The 20,460-nt window shown below is 39.5% G+C and overlaps 1 protein-coding gene across 1 annotated transcript in view; it reads left to right on the top strand.

Moving 5' to 3' along the window:
- HMGA2 (high mobility group AT-hook 2) overlaps positions 1-20,460 on the top strand; it is an 82,008-nt gene that overhangs the window by 3,183 nt on the left and 58,365 nt on the right. Inside the window, exon 3 of the mRNA XM_044228238.1 lies at positions 10,196-10,246. Within this exon, the coding sequence (XP_044084173.1) occupies positions 10,196-10,246 (51 nt within the window). The remainder of the gene's footprint in view (positions 1-10,195; positions 10,247-20,460) is intronic.

The raw sequence follows: 20,460 nt of genomic DNA, 5'->3' as shown, positions 1-20,460 counted from the left end.
TTAAAAATAAGTCAGAACTGTAGGATTTGCTTGTTGGTGTTGTTTGCAATTTCCTTCAAAAATAATAAAGATTGATTTACTTTCTGCTTATTTACATGATTACTGCAAAACCAAATCCTTCTATAAGGTTAAGTATTTTGCCAAATGATAATTAGAAGTAAATCCAATTATGCAATACTGGAAAAAAATTTTCATGAATTTTACAGATTTAAATGTGGTGATAAAGTATGCTATTTGTTTACAATAAACTTGCAATGTAGTATACCATAATCTCTCAAAATGCCTCCATCCATCAGGTGGTACAGCAGTGCTCTAAATGGGACAATGAGAAGTTTTTTTAAACAAGTATTTGATTCATTTATTGTGTATTTTGGGGCAGGCTAGAGCCCAGTCAAGTATAAGTTCCAGTGTTTTTATTTATAAATTGTAAATTGCAGTTTCATGTAACTTCATGTTGGTTGTATTTGAGCTAGCAAAGAGGAAATATCTCAGGGTCAATGCATGTACAAAGAAGCGAAGGTGAATATAAAACTCACTTTTTTTTTTTAGCTTTATAAAGGAATCAGAAAAAGTGTATTTTATTTGTAGGGTTGTATATTAGTTGAAAACAAAGGCTCAAAATTCAGAAGTACATTTTCCTATACCCTTTTTTAGTGGATTTGAGTACCTCATGTACAGTATTTGTTAAAAAGGGCCCATAAGATCATCTTTGGGGACTAATGTTTGGTGTGGTTTTTCTCTGTGACTGTGGGCACTAGCCATGTTAGATGTGATAGTTTTCAGTGTTGTAAACTGCTAGAGCAACCAGTGATACATATAAAGTGGTTTAGGGAGTAACTATGAATTCTTGTCTGTTTTATTTTAATAATCTTGAACAGAGCTGAAGGGAAGGAGCAGATTCCTACTGTATTTAATTATAACTGCTTCACAGACTGAAGATTTAATTATGACCCACATTTAATCCATAAACTTTGAAGTGGCTCTAATTTACCTTGTCATTTAGAACTGACAGTATATTGTCTCATATTTCTAATATGAGTATTTCCTATTTGTTATATTTTTACCTGGTTTATGCGATTAACCGAAAGGGGCTAATTTAACAAAGGAGTTTTTAAATGTTGCATAAGTGTGGGATTTGCCTAACTTAATTTTACTCTAATGAAATGGCAAAAGAATATCTTAGTAGGTAGCTAACAAACATTGAAACTCTGATGTAATTGCTCTGAAAAATGCATCATTATAGCATCTCCCAGGAAGAAATCTGCATACCTTGTCATAAAAAACTGATTTAAAATTTTAGGCAAAGAAAAGGAAAATGAATCTCATCTTTCACATTTCAGTATATTACATTTTTTTTGAATGATTAAAGAGATGTTTCCATTATCTTCTCTTCAGTTTGAAAAGTTTACCACTGATTAACAAAATCTTTATTGACACAAGGGAAGCTGAGACTTGTGTCTAATTTACTACCTAAAGCAAAATAACAAAAAAGTTGGTCTCGTCCCAAATAAGGTTTGATTTATTTTTAGTTGTTTTAGTAATAGGCCTTTACAGATGATTCTACTAGGCTGCTCATCTTTCTGGTAATTCTTCATGTGTATGTATACATTATTACAACTTCTAAAATAGAAATAGATTTTCTTTTTCCCAATAGTAATCTTTCTCTGATATCTTCCATTCATCCAGAAAAAATTATTTCACACACTTCTGTTCTGAAAGTCCCTTCCAATAAAAATGAGCAAATATATTTGCCCATAACACTGTTGTATTTCTTCAGTTTTATATATTACGCTTCATTTGGAGAAGATAATACTTTGCAAAAGAATGAATGACATTGATGAATTGTTCATGGCATGTGTAACTTAAGGTATTTTCACTTTCAAATTGGTGTTTATTGAGTTTGCTACTACCCTATGTAAACATGGTTATCAAACATAAATTTGTTTATCAAACACATATTGTACTCTGACAAAACGTGTGTGTGTTAGGATTTTGAGAAGCAATCTTTTTCAGGAAAAGTTCTATTGTTCATAACATGTAAGATAATCATACCCTGCTAGAGTGACCAGAGTAGATGTGGGAAGTCTCCTATGATTAATAAATTGGGTATTCTTGTGCAAACTGAGATCCATCAAAATGAAAAAGTACAAAACAAAACTGGTAAGTATATAGGAGAACAGAACTCGAAAATTAGAAGAGATGCAGCATACACTGAAGTCCTGATGATGTTGGGTGTTTAAAATTTCTTGCTGGGGTTTCTTTACTTACAAAGTTTGTGTTTGGACTCAGCCACTGGCCTTGGGGCATTTGAAAACAAAACTGCTTGTTGGAAAATTAGCAATGTGAAACTTGACAGTGCACACTGAGTGTTGCAAGACCAAGTGGACAACTACTCAATTAGGAAGCACTTAAATTTCAGGCCCTATTCAATATGAAATTGATTTGGGTGATATATAAAACAAACATTTATAAAAGCACAATTTGTTCTGCTTGGAACTTTTGGAAGACAAGGTAATGATTCTTTAATCTACTTACACTCCATCATGACAGATTCCCATGGATGACCATTAGGTAGCAATTTTAGTTTTTCCTGAGAAGTCCAAAATGAGGGCTCAAAATCTGTCCCAGAACCAGCTTCATATTGCTATCTTAATAAAGGAAATCAGAAGTTGATGTTTTCCTGAATAAATAATTTGTTGGGGTGTGTGTTGTGTGTGTGTGTGTGTGTGTGTGTGTGTGTGTCTTGTCCTTGTAGTTTATGTTTTAGTTTAGAGATATACCTGTGGCCAGTTGTCTCTCAATTTCTTGTTTTGTTTTGTTTCCCTCTCATGTTTGTGCTGCATGGAAATACTTTGTATTTTTGCATTTTGCCTCTTTAGAGGAGAGAAAGATATAATCTCCTTTGTGTTTAGGGTTTTTGCTGTGGCTTTGTAATCATGAGAGAATACTGGAGGGGCTGTCACTCATTCTCCAGCTTTTAAGGTCAAAGTCAAGTTCATCTGTAAGCCTCAAGTCAATTCTCATTCAGGTACTTTGAGGACAAAAAATGTTTTTTCTGAGACTGAATTACATTTTAATAGAAGGAAATGGCATATAAAGAGATCTCAGGTGTGAGACAACACTACTTCATAGAGTCATAGGTTTGTTTGAACTTCTTTTTTTTTTTTTTAAAGATTATTTATTTATTTAATTGACAGGCAGAGATCACAAGTAGGCAGAGAGGCAGGCAGACTGGGGAGGGGGAAGCAGACTCCCCGCTGAGCAGAGAGCCCGAAGCAGGGCTCCATTCCAGGACCCTGAGGTCATGACTTGAGCCCAAGGCAGAGGCTTAACCCGCTGAGCCACCCAGGCACCCCTGAACTTCTTTTGACTTGAGGTTGAATAACCAGAGCTAGAGAGCAAGGTGCAGAAGTAAAATATCTACATAAAGTATGTACACTTCAAGTAATGTGCTCAAGTAAACATTCGATCTGTATCTTCCATTTGCTTGTACAAAGAAGATCTGGTGTTGATTGGACCCTATAAAGGCAGATTTGTGCTTTTTTCTAACTGCATTCTTAGAAATGTGGTTGATTTTTCATAAATAATTACTAGCACAGGTATTTTATGATGAGAGAATGTAGGCTTTATTCATCGTTTCAGAGAAATGTTAGAGCATGGATGTTGAGTGAGGACGAGATTTTTTAAAGAATTTAATAGGCCCAACTGAAGAGAGTAACCAAAGGCATCATTGTTACGTAAGTCACGGAAGGATGGGTGTTGGAAATTGTCATACAGTTCCAGCCTATGGTTTCTGTGTGAGTAGTAGGATTTTGTTTGATTCCTGTGTGTTTGAATGGTAATTTCCACTGGGATTCAGGGCCCTATCTGAGTTAGACACATGTATCCAAATGGGTGGAATTAAATAAAACCCAAGTGTTGTCTCCATTATCTTGATATTTTATGCTGATTTACCTAAGCAATTGACTCTTTTTCTTTTATTCCACTTCATTTGCCATGGAGGACCAAACCTTAATGCATCAGTAAATTCTACCTGGCAAAGCCTTTGAGTCATCACAGATTACGATCCAAATATGGGCAATTCAAAAACATTTGGATTCTTTCATGAAGTAACTTTACTTCAAGGGACCCATAGTTCTAATTTTCTGGAAGCTATCACTCTTCTGAACTCACCATCCAGAGCTCCTCATTGCTTTGACTGACCCACAACCCTGGCCTATTTTTATCTCAGAGTCAAGACTTAACCACTCCGCTAAGGAGGTAGAACATACCAGACTGGCATTCAATCGTGTTTTAGTTCTTTCTTGAGTATCAATTAGATGGAGGCTGAAGAGATTTTTATGTCTGTTAAAGCCATTCCAGCCTATCTTGTCAGCTCACCCTCTGTGGTTTTCAGAGCTCACCTTGGAACCACTTAGCTTGGCACAAGCGTAGAACAATGAACTTCACTATCCTAGATCCTAAAACTTCCAGTTATGAATTTTTGTTCTACTCAGGAAAAACAGGTTGAAAAGTGATTCTAGTTTAGGCTAGGGCTTTGTTTTCTGTTGTTTTAGGACCCTGAACAGTTTTGAATGGCATCTTCTGATTGATTTCTAGAGGAATAATATAGTCACTGTCTTTTCTTCAGGGTGATATGGGGGGTACCTTGCTCAGAAGGTAACCCCCGTGAACTCCTGTCTCATAGCTATTGATTCTTCTGATCACAGAAAAGGTAGCATGATGGTTGATAGGAGGAAAGTCTTAAACTTTGAAAATAGCTCTTCCTGTCATTTTGGCCTTGGCTTTAAGTTAATGTTTGTCTAGTTGAAGACAGGCATGTGTAAATAATGACATGAGAGTTGACAATAAGGGCTTCCTTGGCTGAAACTAGCATGAACTACAATGAACGATAGAATTCACTTGTATGGAGTGATGGCAAACTTGCAACTTCTCTTGAAGAGTGAAAATGGTTGCACTTAACATTTAGAACCCCACAGAGCTGGATGATCAATCAAGTAAAATGAGAAGTACCCAGTGCTTAGCCTGATCGATGATTCCAGTTGGTTTTGATGCCAGTGCGCATTGATTTGCCTGTTTGTATGTTTAAAAGGACAGCTGGAAGAAATAAAATGTGACTTTCTAGACGTTGAATAGTTCGCTCCATATGCTGTTGTCTACAGGTCTTAATCTTAAAAACGTATCTGTAAAGATACCTGAAAACAAAATAAGGTACTCTGCCCAGATATTTTTCTAGCTTTCCCACCCCGCTACCCCCCATCTGTGTGCTGAGGCACTGATTGATTTGGGGTGAGGGAGTTAAGGTTTTCATGCATTATCACAGTATATAAAATGTGATGAGAGCATTAAAGTAACAAAAATTAGTAGCTATCTAAATTTGACCAAGAAGTCAGAATTGGATAATTCTTTTGGTTTCCAATCTCAGCAATTCTCCATGTCTTTATAGGAAACCTGGAAATGTTTTACTTTTAACGACTCCTTTGATTTTCACCCTAGAAGTTTTTCTTGTCTCTCTTTTTTTTGAATCTGCCCATGGCTCCTTTATTTTCTATGAAATATCTCCCAGAAGAACAGACCCTTTATGGCCTCAAAATCACACTGGGTCTCAGCTTCACTACTTAGGAACGTGGGCAGTTGGCTTGATCTCACATTTTGTGACACTGAGTACGTAATTGCTGTCCTATTTAAGTAAGAGAATGCTCAGAAAAATCAGTCAAGAATTGAGAGGTATTCTTTTTTTTTTTTTTTTTAAACTAATTTATTTATTTATTTGAAGGAGGTTTTCTTTTTAAGGGTAACATTTTAAAATATGGAAGGAGAAAAGAAATTACACTTGAGTACCCACCAGGTGCTGGGAGCTTTTCTCAGTCACTTTATGCAAATATTAACTCCTCAGTCCTCTGACATAGGTATTATGGTCTTCATTTCACAGATGAGAAAACTGATTTCAAGATGTAAACCATGATTCATGTCTCATGTTCAACGCTAAAAAATGATGGCCCAAGGCCTTGAATTCAAATCTCACTCTAAAGCTTAGGACCTTCCCACTACTATACACTGTCTGCTGTCAGATGTTTTGTAAAATATTTGCTACAATGTAGGTTATGTTCTCTCCAGTAACCTGAAAGGCATGTTAGAAGTCAGGTTTCAAGAAACCCTTTGGAGAGAAGTTCTCTACAGGCTTTTAAAGGGAATCGAAATAGGTGCCTCCTGCAGCTGATACCCCCAGACTTCTGGGCCCCAGAACTCACAGGGCTATATGTCTTTGGAGATCAGAACCCATCCAGTGTTTTTTATTTGTTCAGTGAGGGGTCTAGACAAAATGCTTGCTAAAGCTGCCAAGCTGTAGAATTCTGATGGGAAGAAGGAAATAAGACATATATAAACACCAGTGTTTCTCTTTCCTTCCTTCTTCATTCAATAAGAGTGTGAGCACATCTTAGGTACCAGGTGCTAATGTAGGTACTGTTGCCAAGCTTAAGAGTTGCATTTGTTAAATGAATTTCCTTTTTCAATTAATTGTGCGCGCGCGCGTGTGTGTGTGTGGAGTACATGTAAGAGCCTGAAGTACCAGACTTCTTAGAAAGAGAAAAAATTACATTTCCCACTTAACGTTCTTCTCAACCCTCATGAACTTGCTTCTAACCATATTATACCATTAAACATAACAGTTCTGAACCTAAACTTTTTTTTAAAGGCAAAACATGAATATAAGCAAAGAATAAGTAACACTTTTAACAAGATATGATGTGGTAAATCGTAAAACCGTGTGGCCATAGTCTGAAATTTCAGTTTTTACAAATGCAGAATTCACAGCCTCTTTTCCCTCCCCTTACCCCTCCACCCCCAGAAACTCTAAATACTGAGAACAAGTTACTGTCTCAGTTATACATGGGTTAGTCGTATAGAACCAAATTCCACTCTGGAGAAGGGAAACCAAATATATACTCCCACAACATCGTATATGTTGATGTATTAAAAGCAAAACGAGCCCCTGAAATGTTTTGTTTTTCTCCTATTGAAAAGTAATATTCTGAAGAGCATTAAACACAGGGGAAAAAGTTAAAGCCAGTGCTTTTCTCCGTATAAAAACCCTGGATCTCTGCTGGTTTACAAAGTAAAATCCTAACTTGTTTTGCAGCCTTTGTGAAGTTTGATCAGAATGATTAAATAATGTGGGTTTAAAGAACAATGAAAACCTCCCAGAGCGACACCACACAGCACAGCTAATGTGTTTCTCCTAGATGTAGACTCCGAACAGGGTTTCAGTTTACATATAACACTGGCCTAGAGACCAAGGAGTGAGTTTGCTTTTAACAAGTCCAAGTGATAATTGTGATATTTTGCCCTTTAGTTAATGGTGCGAATTTTATTTTTGAATGGGCTTTTTGTCAATGAGATGCTCATTTTAAACTCCTCTTATTTGCAGGGCTTTCTCTTGAAGAGATTTGCTTTCTCTGACTTTGAAATGCAGCGAAACCCTTTTAGAAAACAACCTTCTCTGTAGCAGATTTTAGATATGCCCGGATCCCTTAGTGGCCCCTGAAACATAACAAATGAACCAAGGAAGCTTGGTGTGGCCCTCTTAGCCCTGAAGGTCAATAGCTGCCTTCTCTTAACCCCACCCACCATCCCTGTGCCCATTAAAAAGGATTTCTATCTTCCATGTTTGTGTAATTTACTGCTGGATAAACTGCAATCTCACAGTTGATCCCAGGGATTAAATTAGACACTGTTTCTGTATTAGGGAATTTTGTACTCCTAGAACTCACTATGTACTAGCCCAAGGGTTTCTTAAAAGCTTCGTTGGAAAGGTGACAGATGGGTGTAAAGGAATATTAGCATTGACTGAATTCTTGGAGATCGGACTAACTAGAAGGAAAACTGTCCCTTGAAGAGTTCCACCTTGTTGGGGGTGAGAGAGCACTTAGTAAGCAGCTCATTTATGGTGGGCACTTGGCTCCTCCCAGGAGGCATTATCTTCATTTCATACATGAAACCAAATTAAGGTTCTCAAGAGACCTGCCCAAAGTCATAAAGCTAAAATGGCAGAGCCAGGATTTGAGTCCAAGCTTTCCAAAGTAGAGTCTCTGTTTCTCTTTAGACCACTCCCTCTCCCTATGACAGCATTCAGAAAGAGGGTGTGATTCACTGGGCACTCCTGGCTTCCATTTAATTTAATTCATGCCCTTACAACTAAAAGTAAGACAAGTGCCACTAACCCCGACAATAAACGATTCTTCTGTGCAGTCCGTTCACAAGTGACAAATGATCCACGACGCCCAAATCTGACCGTTAGGCTGAGCTTCTAAAGGCCACCAGGTTTCCTTCTGTTCAGGGAGATTAGCTGAGTCAGCCCCAACTTTAGTTGACTGAAATGTCTCCCGTATGGTAGTGAATACACATACGATAAGGGGAGGTAGTACTCTTGGGGTGGGGGGGGAGCCAGTCTCTACAGGCCAACAGAACTGGGCTCAAATCCCAGGCTCCCTTGCGTGCCTTGTACCGCCTTTGTGTGTGACCTTCCTCTCTTCTCTAAAACTTAGTAGCTCACCTGCAAAATTAAATCAATACCTACTGTACAAGGCTGTTGTCAAGATTGAGGATGAAAATAACACATGTGCTCAATAGATGTGAACTAATGGTATCATAATCATACAGAACTTGGGTTAATTCCTACGGCCTGTTGCGTAGTCATGCCAGGACAGGGAGATGCTATTTGTGAGGAATCTTGCGGCTTATTTTGTGTCTGTCTGTCTATCTATCTATCTATCATCTATCTCCATCTCTTTTTATAAGGCAGATTGAAAAGAGAAAGAGGAGAATCTCACTTGGCAGTGCAGACAGTTTTGACAGGTAATTTTAGTATCACCGTAGCAAGCACCTACCGGCTGCTAATTTTAGGTAACAAAAGCACGATGCCAAACAAGTTACGCTGGCCCAGGTTACCTGTATTTTTGTGTTTATATAGCCTTGGGGTAATTCTTCTATAGAAGAGTGTGTACTAACTTCTCTTTTTCCTGAGAAGTATAATCATGCGTTTTTATAAGAGACGTATGTTGTGTGTATGTATGTGTGTTTTGGTGTATTTAAGGATTGCAGTAGGGGTCGTAAATATAAGGAAATCACTTTATAGATGATGTTAAAATTTGATTCAAAAGGCAAAAACAACTGGAATACCAGATAAAATCTCTGAAGCAATAAAACAAACTCTCAAGGTAGTTAGAAATACATTCATGTCAGGTCTGTGTTGAGTAGGGACTTAATGGTAATAATCCTGCATTTTATATTAATTGCTGGTTTTTGGCACCCCTAGTTTGCATCACAGGGACACACATGGATGATTTTGCCAACTTCTCTCATTCTGTTTCAATGAATTGATTGACACTTGACTTTTTGGCAAGGAACTGCCCCCCAAAAAAGTTAACTATGTAGAAGAATGCAAATGTTTCATTTTATTTGACTCAGAAGCCAATGTATTCTTCCCTACTTTGGAACTTGGATTAGCAATGTAGGTGGAAGTGCTTTGTAAGTTATAAAGCAACAAATCAGTTTTAATTTTTGTAACTTTAGCTGTGATACGGAAAGAAAATGAGTTAAGAACCATTACTTTTCGGGGCGCCTGGGTGGCTCAGTGGGTTAAGCCGCTGCCTTCGGCTCAGGTCATGATCTCAGAGTCCTGGGATTGAGTCCCGCATCGGGCTCTCTGCTCAGCAGGGAGCCTGCTTCCCCCTCTCTCTCTGCCTGCCTCTCTGCCTACTTGTGATTTCTCTCTGTCAAATAAATAAATAAATAAAATCTTAAAAAAAAAAAAAAAGAGCCATTACTTTTCTAAAATACTCCTTTATACAATTATGGATATGTGGGAGTAATTTTTTTTTTTTTAAATTGTGGATAGAAATAAAAGCGAAATGGCTTACTTAAAGCGTTTTCATGCATTTCAGAGGAGATCATTCCAGGGGAGTGTTTGAGGGTGAGAGATGAGTAGATGTCTCTGTGCATCATACCATGAAACACTGGGGAAGGAGGAGCTACTCCGACCACAAGATGAGCCTTCAAGGAGAACGGGATTGTTAAAGCAATCTCCATACCTCATCGCAAACCAGAACAGTCTTACTTGGAATGTGTCCCTTGGTGCAGCGCTTATAAATAATGTCAGGTAGGAAACAATATGACTTCCTTTTTCATTTTGCAGAAAGCAGAAGCCACTGGAGAAAAACGGCCAAGAGGCAGACCTAGAAAATGGGTGAGTAATCAGATATATTTTCTGTTTTTTGTTTTTTTTTTTAAGGTAATGAAAATTTTCTGTTTATCTTTTTTTTTAAATGAAGATTACTTTTATTTTCTATCAATTACATGTATTTCTGTCTTCTGGTTCTATGGTCTTTGAAAGGGTTAAGGCAAGCACCGAATTTTCGTGCCCTTTACCATTAGGCTCCAGGAGTTGACTCACAATGCTTTTCTTTCCTGGGAGTGACTCCTCTTTCTATCTCTTATCAACATGAAAGAGTCTCCACTCTTCCTTCAAACCCGGGTAACAATGAGATGACTTGTTCCGTGGGTTGAGTAACAAAGGTTAAAGGCTATTATGAAACCTTGGAAGTTGATTAGAAATGGTGATAAAATTCAGATGAAATGTGTATGAGATAACTTTGTAACGTTTTCTTTCTTTCCTTCCTTCCTTCCTTTCTTTCTCTCTCTTTCTTTTTCTTTCTTTATTTGTTGTTTCCTTCATGGCTTTGCTTTGGACACATCTCATTTTCGAGGTGGCTTGTGTTTTTCCTTCTTACAGGGACTTTTTAGGAAACCAGGTTTTCAGTTTCAGATGTTTGCTTCCCTTAGTGGTCATTCCTGCAGACTGACGTTAATGACTGTGGCTTCTAGGCAGGTGCTCTTTATCAACAGGCACACTGATGCTGCAGCAACTTGAGGCCAGAAATCCAGAGCTCACCAAGGAGCTTCACTCATTTTACCACCTTGTTCCCTTTGCTGCCACACTACCCACATTCTTCTGATCTGTTTGCCCCATTGACAGAGGAGGAAAACCTTAAAAATGAATAAAGTCATTTCTCAAGAAAGATAAAGGCATCCTCTATAGGACATATCCTCTGCAATGGGACCTTTGGCTTTCCTTTTCTCTCTTCCCTGATTTATCCTGCAGGCTTCATCCTTTTTTTTTTTTTTAAAGATTTATTTATTTATTTATTTATTTGACAGAGAGAGAGAGAGATCACAAGTAGGCAGAGAGGCAGGAAGAGAAAGAGGGGGAAGCAGGCTCCCTAATGAGCAGAGAGCCCGATGTGGGGCTCGATCCCAGGACCCTGAGATCATGACTGAAGTGGAAGGCAGAGGCTTAACCCACTGAACCACCCAGGCACCCCAGGCTTCATCTTTTTTAAGTGTCTTTGCTGCTCTGCTATATTATATTTTCCTGTTGGAATGCCATTCCTTTCTCCTCTAGAGTTCTACATCATTTTCTATTTATACTGTGGTATTGTCTTTCATTTAATTTATTCATCTTGTATTTTTTTTTTTCCTCTGCTCAACATGTGTTGGGATTAGATTTCTTAGCACAAGGAAATGGGGATGATCTTTGATTAAAAACATCTCAGCGTTGCAATGTAACCTTAAAGTAAGAGCATTTCATTCAACCTTCTGGTCAATAAGTGAATTCTCTCCAGATCTACTCACCACGCGGTAATCATCTGGACTGCTTTGAGATCCTTAGTGTTAGGGAACTCACTACCTCTTAAGGCTGCCTCTTCCTTCTTGGAAAGCTCAGAACTTTCGGAATTAGAAAATTCTTCAATCTGCCTCCCTGCAGCCTCTGCTCACTGTCCCTAAGGCCTCCTTCCTGGGAAGATTCAGAGTAATTATTTTCACTTTTACTCATGAGAGTATATTTTCTATAGAAAATGATAAGTTCTTGGAAGTCACGAGATTAATGTTGCTAAAATGAAATGAATTGTAAGCCAAGACAATGAAAGTTAGGGGGCGTGAGAGTGTGGCCTCTCTTGTATCCCCCAGCTTCACGGAGAGATCATTGACATATAATGTTGTGTAGACTGAAGGAATATGAAATATGATTTGATACTTCTGTATTGCAAAATGATTACTGCCATAACATTTGTTTAAGGTCACCTCACCTAATTACCATTTCCTTTTTTGTGTGGTGAGGCCATTTCAGATCTACTCTCTTAACAACTTTCAAGCATGTAACACAGTGTTGTTAACTATAATCAGCATGCTAGATCCCCAGGCTTGATAACCGAAAATTTGTGTCCTTTGACCAACACTTCCTCACTTCCCCCACACTCCACTCTTGGCAACCACCATTCTACTCTCTGTTTCTATTAAGTTTAGGTTGTTCACACCCACCTATCTTTATGGCTTTTCTTCCCACCATTCATCTTTACACAGCCAGTTTCAGCCAAGGACCTATGTGTTTTTTTGTTTTTTTTTTTTCCTTAATGGATTTTTTTTTTTTTAAGATTTTATTTATTTGACAGACAGAGATCACAAGTAGGCAGAGAGGCAGGCAGAGAGAGAGGAGGAAGCAGGCTCCCTGCTGAGAATTGCAGGGGCTCAATCCCAGGACCCCGAGGTCATGACCTGAGCCGAAGGCAGAGGCTTTAACCCACTGAGCCACCTAGGTGCCCCTCCTTAATGGGTTCTTACTCGTTGGAGATATGGATTCCAGGTATCTGATCTTCATGCTGGATAAGAAGCCCATGAGAGGCATCCACCGGGGAGGCCCTTGCTTTCTGGGAATAACTGGGTCATCCCCATTGACGGTGGTGATTTCTAAATCTTACAGGCTGTGAGAATGAAAAATACTGTATAGTGAGTGAACTGTCACAGCCTCCTGACTCGGTCCCTAAAGAAGAGCTGTTCTACTTAGAAGAGGAAGTAAAAGGAAATTGTGTATTTTTTCTAGACGGTGTGTTTCCTCTTCGCTTGTGTATATTCTGTTGGGTAGAGTCTGCAGCCACTCATGGCCAGACATTCAGTTCAGTGGCATTCTGTGCTGGAAGGCTGGTGCTAAAGAAATAAATTACTGCATTTTCCATAGGAAATGGGCTTGTACTTCATAGTGAGTTCAATTCTTTCCAACAGTGTCATTCACCGATTTCCTTGTATTAGAGATATATTTTTCAACTGACTAGATTTGCTAAGTACATGGCCTCAAAGTCAAATTGCCACCCCTTTATTCTTCTGAGCTGTTTTGTTTTGTTTTAAAGTTCTTTCACTTTTAAAAAGATGTCCTATAACTCTTATAGTGTCATGTAATAGGCCTGGAAAAAAAGTCTGTCGTGGAACCCTCTCATCTGTTGTGACTGGAATTGACACATGGTAGGCTACTCAGGAGTTGACTAACCAAAAGTATACATGTAGATGTAGGGCAGAAACTTGCATCAGTCTTGCTTCATCAAGGGGATGGATCATTGGCCAATCCAGTGAGTATATTAACTGGATTTTGATTAGGAGTACTTCTGTTCTTTCCTTTATTCTCTTTTGTGCCCTCCCCAGCCTCCTGAGTTTGAAAGAGTTTTTGGGTCTATTATTTCAGTGAACTAGTCTGGACTTCTGCTTTTTATTTTTTTAAAAGATTTTTATTTTATTTATTTGACAGAGAGATTACAAGTAGGCAGAGAGGCAGGCAGAGAGAGAGGGGGGAAGCAGGCTCCCCGCTGAGCAGAGAGCCCAATGTAGGGCTCTATCCCAGGACCCCGAGATCATGACCTGAGCCGAAGGCAGAGGCTCAACCCACTGAGCCACCCAGACTCCCCAAATTCTGCTTTTTAAAAATTTTTGGTGTGAAGGAGGCAAGATGTAAAGGCAGGAGAGAGAAATAGGACCTCCATTTCCTCCTGGTCTCATAGCTGGGAGCTCAGGGTCTGGATTCAGATGGCTTGGGTGCAGATCGTGCCGTATCACTTGACTAACCGTGGAGTCTTGAGCCAATTATGTGACCTTTAAAAGATTGGGTTTCCTTCTCTCTAAAAAGGTGACAAGAGCAGTACATTTTTCATAGTTGTTAGATAGATACATTTCTCATACATAGAGTTGTTGTGGGAATTAAATAAGATCACGCATGCAAAGGGCTTAATAAGAGACTTAGCACATGCGAATGCCCAAATAATGTTAGACACAACGACTCATTCCTGTCTACATTTTCATGTAGTTACCACCGTCAGCCTACACCCTACTTACTTACAGTACCCGTAGGCACACACAAGGGGCAAGGTGACAGTCAGGCATCAACTAATCAAACACCCTTGGTGGTGTCATTATGTCTTTAGTGGGTCTCAGTTGAGTATCATCAAGCTTAAGAACTGCTTATAAATAATCCTGAAGTTCATTTTAAGTCTATTTTCCATTCAGGGGAGCATTGTACGGAGCCACTTATAAGCCTTTCTTCTCACGGTCGAGGTTTGGCGTCATGTGTAGTTCATCAGTTTGAAAAGCATGGTTCCTCCTGTGGGTCAGAATACGCACGCCCAGAGACGTGCTGGTTTCTTGGAGGCTCCATAGAGTTCCATTACTCAGCCCTCCTGCCAGTTGAGACGAGGCATTTAATATTTGCCTTCCTTAGTTTTAGCTTAGGAAGGGAGCTCATCCCAGAATAGAGTTAGTGATGGAAAATATTTGGAAAAAGTTTTAGGCAATGGAGTGAAGGCTCAAGAAGGTGGGAACCCGGAGGGTGGAAGGCTTCATCCAGATGTTGCTGAGGGAAGCAACTAGTGCTACTAGAAAAGAGGCAAGAACAGAGTAATAAAGAGTAAATCAGTGGGAACAAAGGTGTTTGTAGGTGTTTTGTTTTCAGAATATCTTTATGAGAAAGGAAACAGGACAGAAGGGGAGTATACTCCCAATAGGAACTGATGGTTTGTAAGGGGTAAAAACCAACCAATCCACCAGCCCTCTGGAGATGCTGAGATTGACCTTGAAATTGAACCAAGGACTAGCTGCCTTTGCTGAACCACGATTGGTCACTAACGAGGCCCAGCTGTTTTGGTGGGGGAGGGGTTGCTCATTTTCTTTATTTGGTAATGGGGTGTGTGCTGTGCACTGGTTTAAAAATATGCATTTCCATTCCATCTCTTTTGAGGAGGCAGTTGTCTTTCAGAGCTTGTGATGCACAGGAAAGTGATGTAATTTCAGCTGTTGGTCAGACATGTAAGGATTCTAGATAGACAACAAAGGCTTTTTGTTTTTTCAAGTCTGAAGACATCTAGAAACTTAAGTGATGATGTGAAGATCAAGTACAGGAAATTAAATCAGCATAAAACCTATTACAAACTAGACTGATTGAAACTCTTTGGATTTCTTCTAAAGCTCCCAAGCATTAGTGCATCGAGGAACCTGGGAATCTGATGTTGAAGTTCAAACATTAGGTTTTCATTTCCATGACTTTTCCCCTCCAGATGTTTGTCCCCCCCTCCCTTTTCTTTTTTAACTTTTAGTCATTTGTAATTTAACACTTGCTTTGTTTAAACTGAAGTATAACTTTGAAGTTTAGAAAGAAATAGCTAATAATGCATATTGCAGATAATTGTAACTTTTTATGGGAGTCGGAGAGGAAGAAATGACTTTGATATGACATCAAGAGCCGCTAATGGAGTGTGGGGAGGTGAAACCATTTTCCCCGGGAAACTTGTCGTAATAACATGCATTTAAAAGTGGAGATGTTCTCCTGAAAGCACGTGGTTCTCTGCTGTATGCTCAGTAACTCAAACATGAGTCTTCCGATGCATATAATGTGTTTAAATTTGGTAAGCCATGTTTTCTGAAGCCATCCACTTTGCCATATTTTCTGATAAAAATGGAGTACTTCGCAAATCCTAACAGAACTCTGTGGGACAAAAGTGATTAAACTTTCTCTTTTAATAGTTTACTGGAAAATTTACTAAAAATCACACTTTAAAAATGCAAGATTAAATATAAAAATACTAAGAAATGAATCAAGAATTGGATTTGATCATTCATATTTTGATTCAAGATTAATATCTTTTTTTATTTGATTGAATGTTGGAATGCTATCCTTTTTTTTTTTTTTTTTTTAAAGATTTTATTTATTTATTTGAGAGAGACAGTGAGAGAGAGCATGAGCGAGGAGAAGGTCAGAGAGCGAAGCAGACTCCCCATGGAGCTGGGAGCCTGATGTGGGACTCGATCCCGGGACTCCAGGATCACGCCCTGAGCCGAAGGCAGTCGTCCAACCAACTGCGCCACCCAGGCGTCCCTGGAATGCTATCCTTAATTATACTATTAAACGAAGTCTTTAAGGAAAAGGTTGATAACCTGTCCTGTTTTGTCATCCGGCTCAGTCTGGCCTGGCCAACTTTTACCAGATCCTGACTGTTCAGGGCCGTACAGCATGGACCTCGGGGTCTGCCACAGTTCCACGAAAACTGTGTGGTCTTAGCAGACTATAATAGAACGCTTGATTGAGTGGCAAATTATAGACAGGAATTAGTTCCGATAAATGTCCTATCTCGCTACGCAAAATAATCAGCTCGGCCAAATCCTGTCTAAGACCATTATCTCAACTCCACTCTAATAAAATGTCAGGTGTTATGCAATTCAAAGAATATGGAATTCTAGGGTGCCTGGGTGGCTCAGTGGGTTAAGCCACTGCCTTCAGCTCAGGTCATGATCTCAGGGTCCTGGGATCGAGTCCCGCATCGGGCTCTCTGCTCAGCAGGGAGCCTGCTTCCCTCTCTCTCTCTCTGCCTGCCTCTCCATCTACTTGTGATTTCTCTCTGTCAAATAAATAAATAAAATCTTTAAAAAAAAAAAAAAAAAAAGAATATGGAATTCTATGACAGAGGTGCTTAAAACTTTATCCATATCACCATACGCATATTTACCCATGCTTACCCCAAATTGAGAACTTATGGGTGGCATATTAGAAATTCTCATGATGTATATAAATGCAGTTAATATGCTCTGTGTGTGTGTGTGTGTGTGTGTGTGTGTATTTTTTTTACCAGGCAACATAGGTGAAACTACACCACACTTCAAGAAAACATTTTTGTTCCGTTTTTAAGGGTGGTATCTGGATTTATTTCAAATTGGTTGTTTTTTGTTTTTTGTTTTTTGTTTAATCCAGGAATTCCTTATTCTGAACACTTCAATATCAGACACAAATATTTCACCATTTTTGGCATAATTTCCATTTGGTGGGATTGAATCGAGCCTCCTTTGCCTACTTCGGACTGAAATCAGGACTTCTGTGTTCTGATGAGCTGGAAACATTCGGACAGGTTGCTCAGTTTACCCATGCTTTTTCTCCTGGTTCAGTACCGAACAGGAATATTCTCTCTGCAGCCAGTGGCTCTTAAGCATGGAGGGCTGTAAAACACAAGAACCTTTACTGCGGCACCCAGCTCTGTTACCCAGGGAGTCTGTAGATGATCCAGCCTCCTGTCTCCTTCTTTGCTTTGTTTCCCCAGCCTTCCCTCCACCCCCACCTCTCCACACCCCCCAAAGGCACTCCTCATCCCCCACCCCACCCTGCCCTTTGGCCATTTCACTACTCATTAGCACCTCCACCAGATGGGGGGCAGAGCCAGAAACAGGGAGGGGGTTCATCTCTGGTAAAAGACTTGGCTGGGGAAAGAGGCAGGGAGTAATGGCAGACATAAGGTTTTCAGATTATCTGTTGATTGCTAGACCCAGGTTACCCAGACTCCATCCTCAGGAGTAATCCACTGTAGTTATGACCCTGAAATTTGTTTTTCACTCATGCTTTATTTATTCCTCTACTAAATGCAACTTCAGAAGTATGCTGCCTTTTTTTAGGATGCTATGGGAAGCAAAGGTCTCTTTTTAAAAATTATGTTTCGTCCATATTGATGAGTGGCTGCAAATCAGGCTTGGGTTAACAGGCTTTTGCCCCCTGTTCAGATTCAGAAGTCTTACATTAGACTTACTCTTACATTACATTGTGGAATGATAGTTCATGGAATTCAGGAAGAGGGAGAGCACCTCATCAGAGAGTCCTGTTTGGGTGTGCAATGATCATATAGTTAATCCTCGCTGTAGGACCAAGGGAAGGGAAGATTTGTCATTATTTTGTGCTGGGGTTTCAATCCATTCACCCAGAAAATGCACTTTTGTCTCTTTGAACAGAGGATCCTGCAGAAGCCTAAGCATGTAAGATGGACAACACAGACACACAAGAAGTTGCTTAGAGACCGTGTTTCATTTTTTTTTGTTTTTGGGCTGGGTGGAGCGGGTAGAGAGGGAGAGAGAGAATCTTAAGTGGGCTCCGCACTCAGCACAGAGCCCAGCGCAGGACTTAATCTCATGACCCTGAGCCCAAATCAAGAGTCAGATGCTTAACCGGACTGTTTTGGACACTGTTTTCGTTCATTTGCTTGTTGGTTTACTTCTCTCTTGCTTGGCTAGACCACGTAAACCCTAAGGCTGCAATGGCAAGACCCTCTGATTTTGCAGTTTTCCGTTTATCTGAACATTTTACTCAAGTCTCTGACAGTGCAATGGATCAAGCCCTTGTGCTGGGTCCTGGGGTTACCCAGCCCAACAGGATAGATGGGGGCTGCCTTTGGGGCACTTACCTTCTGGAGAACCAAAGAGGAGAACCTGGTGTCAGCCCCTTAGATACTCCTCTGTGTTGCAGATGCTGAGAAGCTAAATTAAATTCCAGTTTTCAAGTATTTTGAGCTCTTCAGAATTTAACAATCCTTCCATAGACATGATTTTGCTGTTTTCCAAATCCTGATGACACTCTATGTCATTATTTGAATATAGCTATACATATTATCTATGAATTAGCTGTATAAGTGGGCTGAAGTTACATTCTTTCCTTATCACCATGGCCAAAATCCAGGTTAATATCAAATATACACACATTTGATCTATCAAAACAGTGAGTCAAATTTCATCTGGTTAGTAGAGTTATAAAAAGATAGGTATTAAATTGCGAGGGTTCCTGGGTGGCTCATTTGTTAAGCGTCTACCTTCAGCTCAGGTCATGGCCCCAGGGTCCTGGGATCGAGTCCCGCATTGGGCTCCCAGCGCAGCAGGAAGCCTGCTTCTCCCTCTCCCACTGCCCCTGTTTGTGTTTCCTCTCTCTGTCAAATAAGTAAATAAATAAATAAATCTTTAATAAATAAATAAATCTTTAAAAAAACTTGCCAGATACTGGTACCAAGAAAGAAGGACAGGGAATTAGAAAGATCAGGATAATTCTTTTGGGCCACGGCCTCAACACACATTGCTCTATTTTTTTTCCTCTTTGTTCATGCTGATAATTTGTTTAATCAGATAACTTTAAAATCACCTGGTGTCAAAACGATGAATTGCACTCCTTAATATTTCTGGATACTGCTACCCTTTGTATTTAAAAAATGACTCTTGAAAGTGGAAAGCATATCACATTTATCCTTTTACCTTCAGCACCTAGGACCTAGGAGGAAAGTCAGCAAACGATTAAGAGCTCAACCCGCCTGTGGTCAGTTAGCCGCTTAGCAAGGCAAGCTGCTCATGGCCACCAGCTCTGGTCTTTTTGTGTCTGGAGCAAAGGGTCGTAATAGTTTTCATTGCATAGGAATTGTAAAAATTCAATGAGAAGCCACCGAAAAACTTTATTCACCGTGGGGCAGGCAGTCTGTAGATCATCACTGTTGATTATTAGTATAATTTCAGGCCTGAAGCAAGACTTAATAAATGTTGGCTGAATAGAATGACAGCATTTCTTTACTATGTATAAAGTGTGGGCTTTGAATGTTTGTTTTCTGGTATGAATGTAGATTTGAATCGCATGCTTTGTCTTTTTAAATTTTTTTTTGAATCTGATGGTCTGTATTTTCAAAGAGGACACAAAGGGCTTAAAAGCCCAAACCATAGGCATCAAGGCAGTGTTTGTAATAATTTCAAATTCCAGCTTTTGCCCTTCCACTGAAGAAGTAAGCTGTGAGCCACTATCACCTGGGCCCGATACAGACCGAATGCCTTGCCCTGTATTCATCTTTCCATTCCCTCGCTCCTGCAAATAGCATTCTGCTTTCCAAAATAGACACGCCAGCCCTGTACCTCCAGAGAATTTTTGTCACAGCTTTGGACCATCAGAAAAACAGAAGAAAGCTTTGTTGACAGAACCTCACAGAGTAGTCTTCTCAGATAGTCGCTAAGTTTTCTTCCACAAAAACTTACTTCAATTGCATTTCCCCTATCATTCACTCCTAATTTTTAGTGTTCACATGAAAATAAACAAGAGAGGAACATCAGGCAATAATTTTTTTGTATCTTTGACTCCTTTCAGGGACATTTTAAAGCACCCCACGTAAAGCAAGGGATCTAATACAGTAGGTTTTATACCACCAAAGGGGTGAGGACTCAACAGTCGGGATAACAAAGGTAGCAATGTGGCCTGACTTGGAAGTTTAAGCATTAACATTACCAATAAAGGAAGTGCAGGCCTGACGAGTT

This window comes from Neovison vison, chromosome 12 (genome assembly GCF_020171115.1).
Source record: "Neovison vison isolate M4711 chromosome 12, ASM_NN_V1, whole genome shotgun sequence".
In the NCBI taxonomy this organism is placed as follows: Eukaryota; Metazoa; Chordata; class Mammalia; order Carnivora; family Mustelidae; genus Neogale; species Neogale vison.
This window is presented reverse-complemented; position numbering and strand designations above follow the sequence as displayed.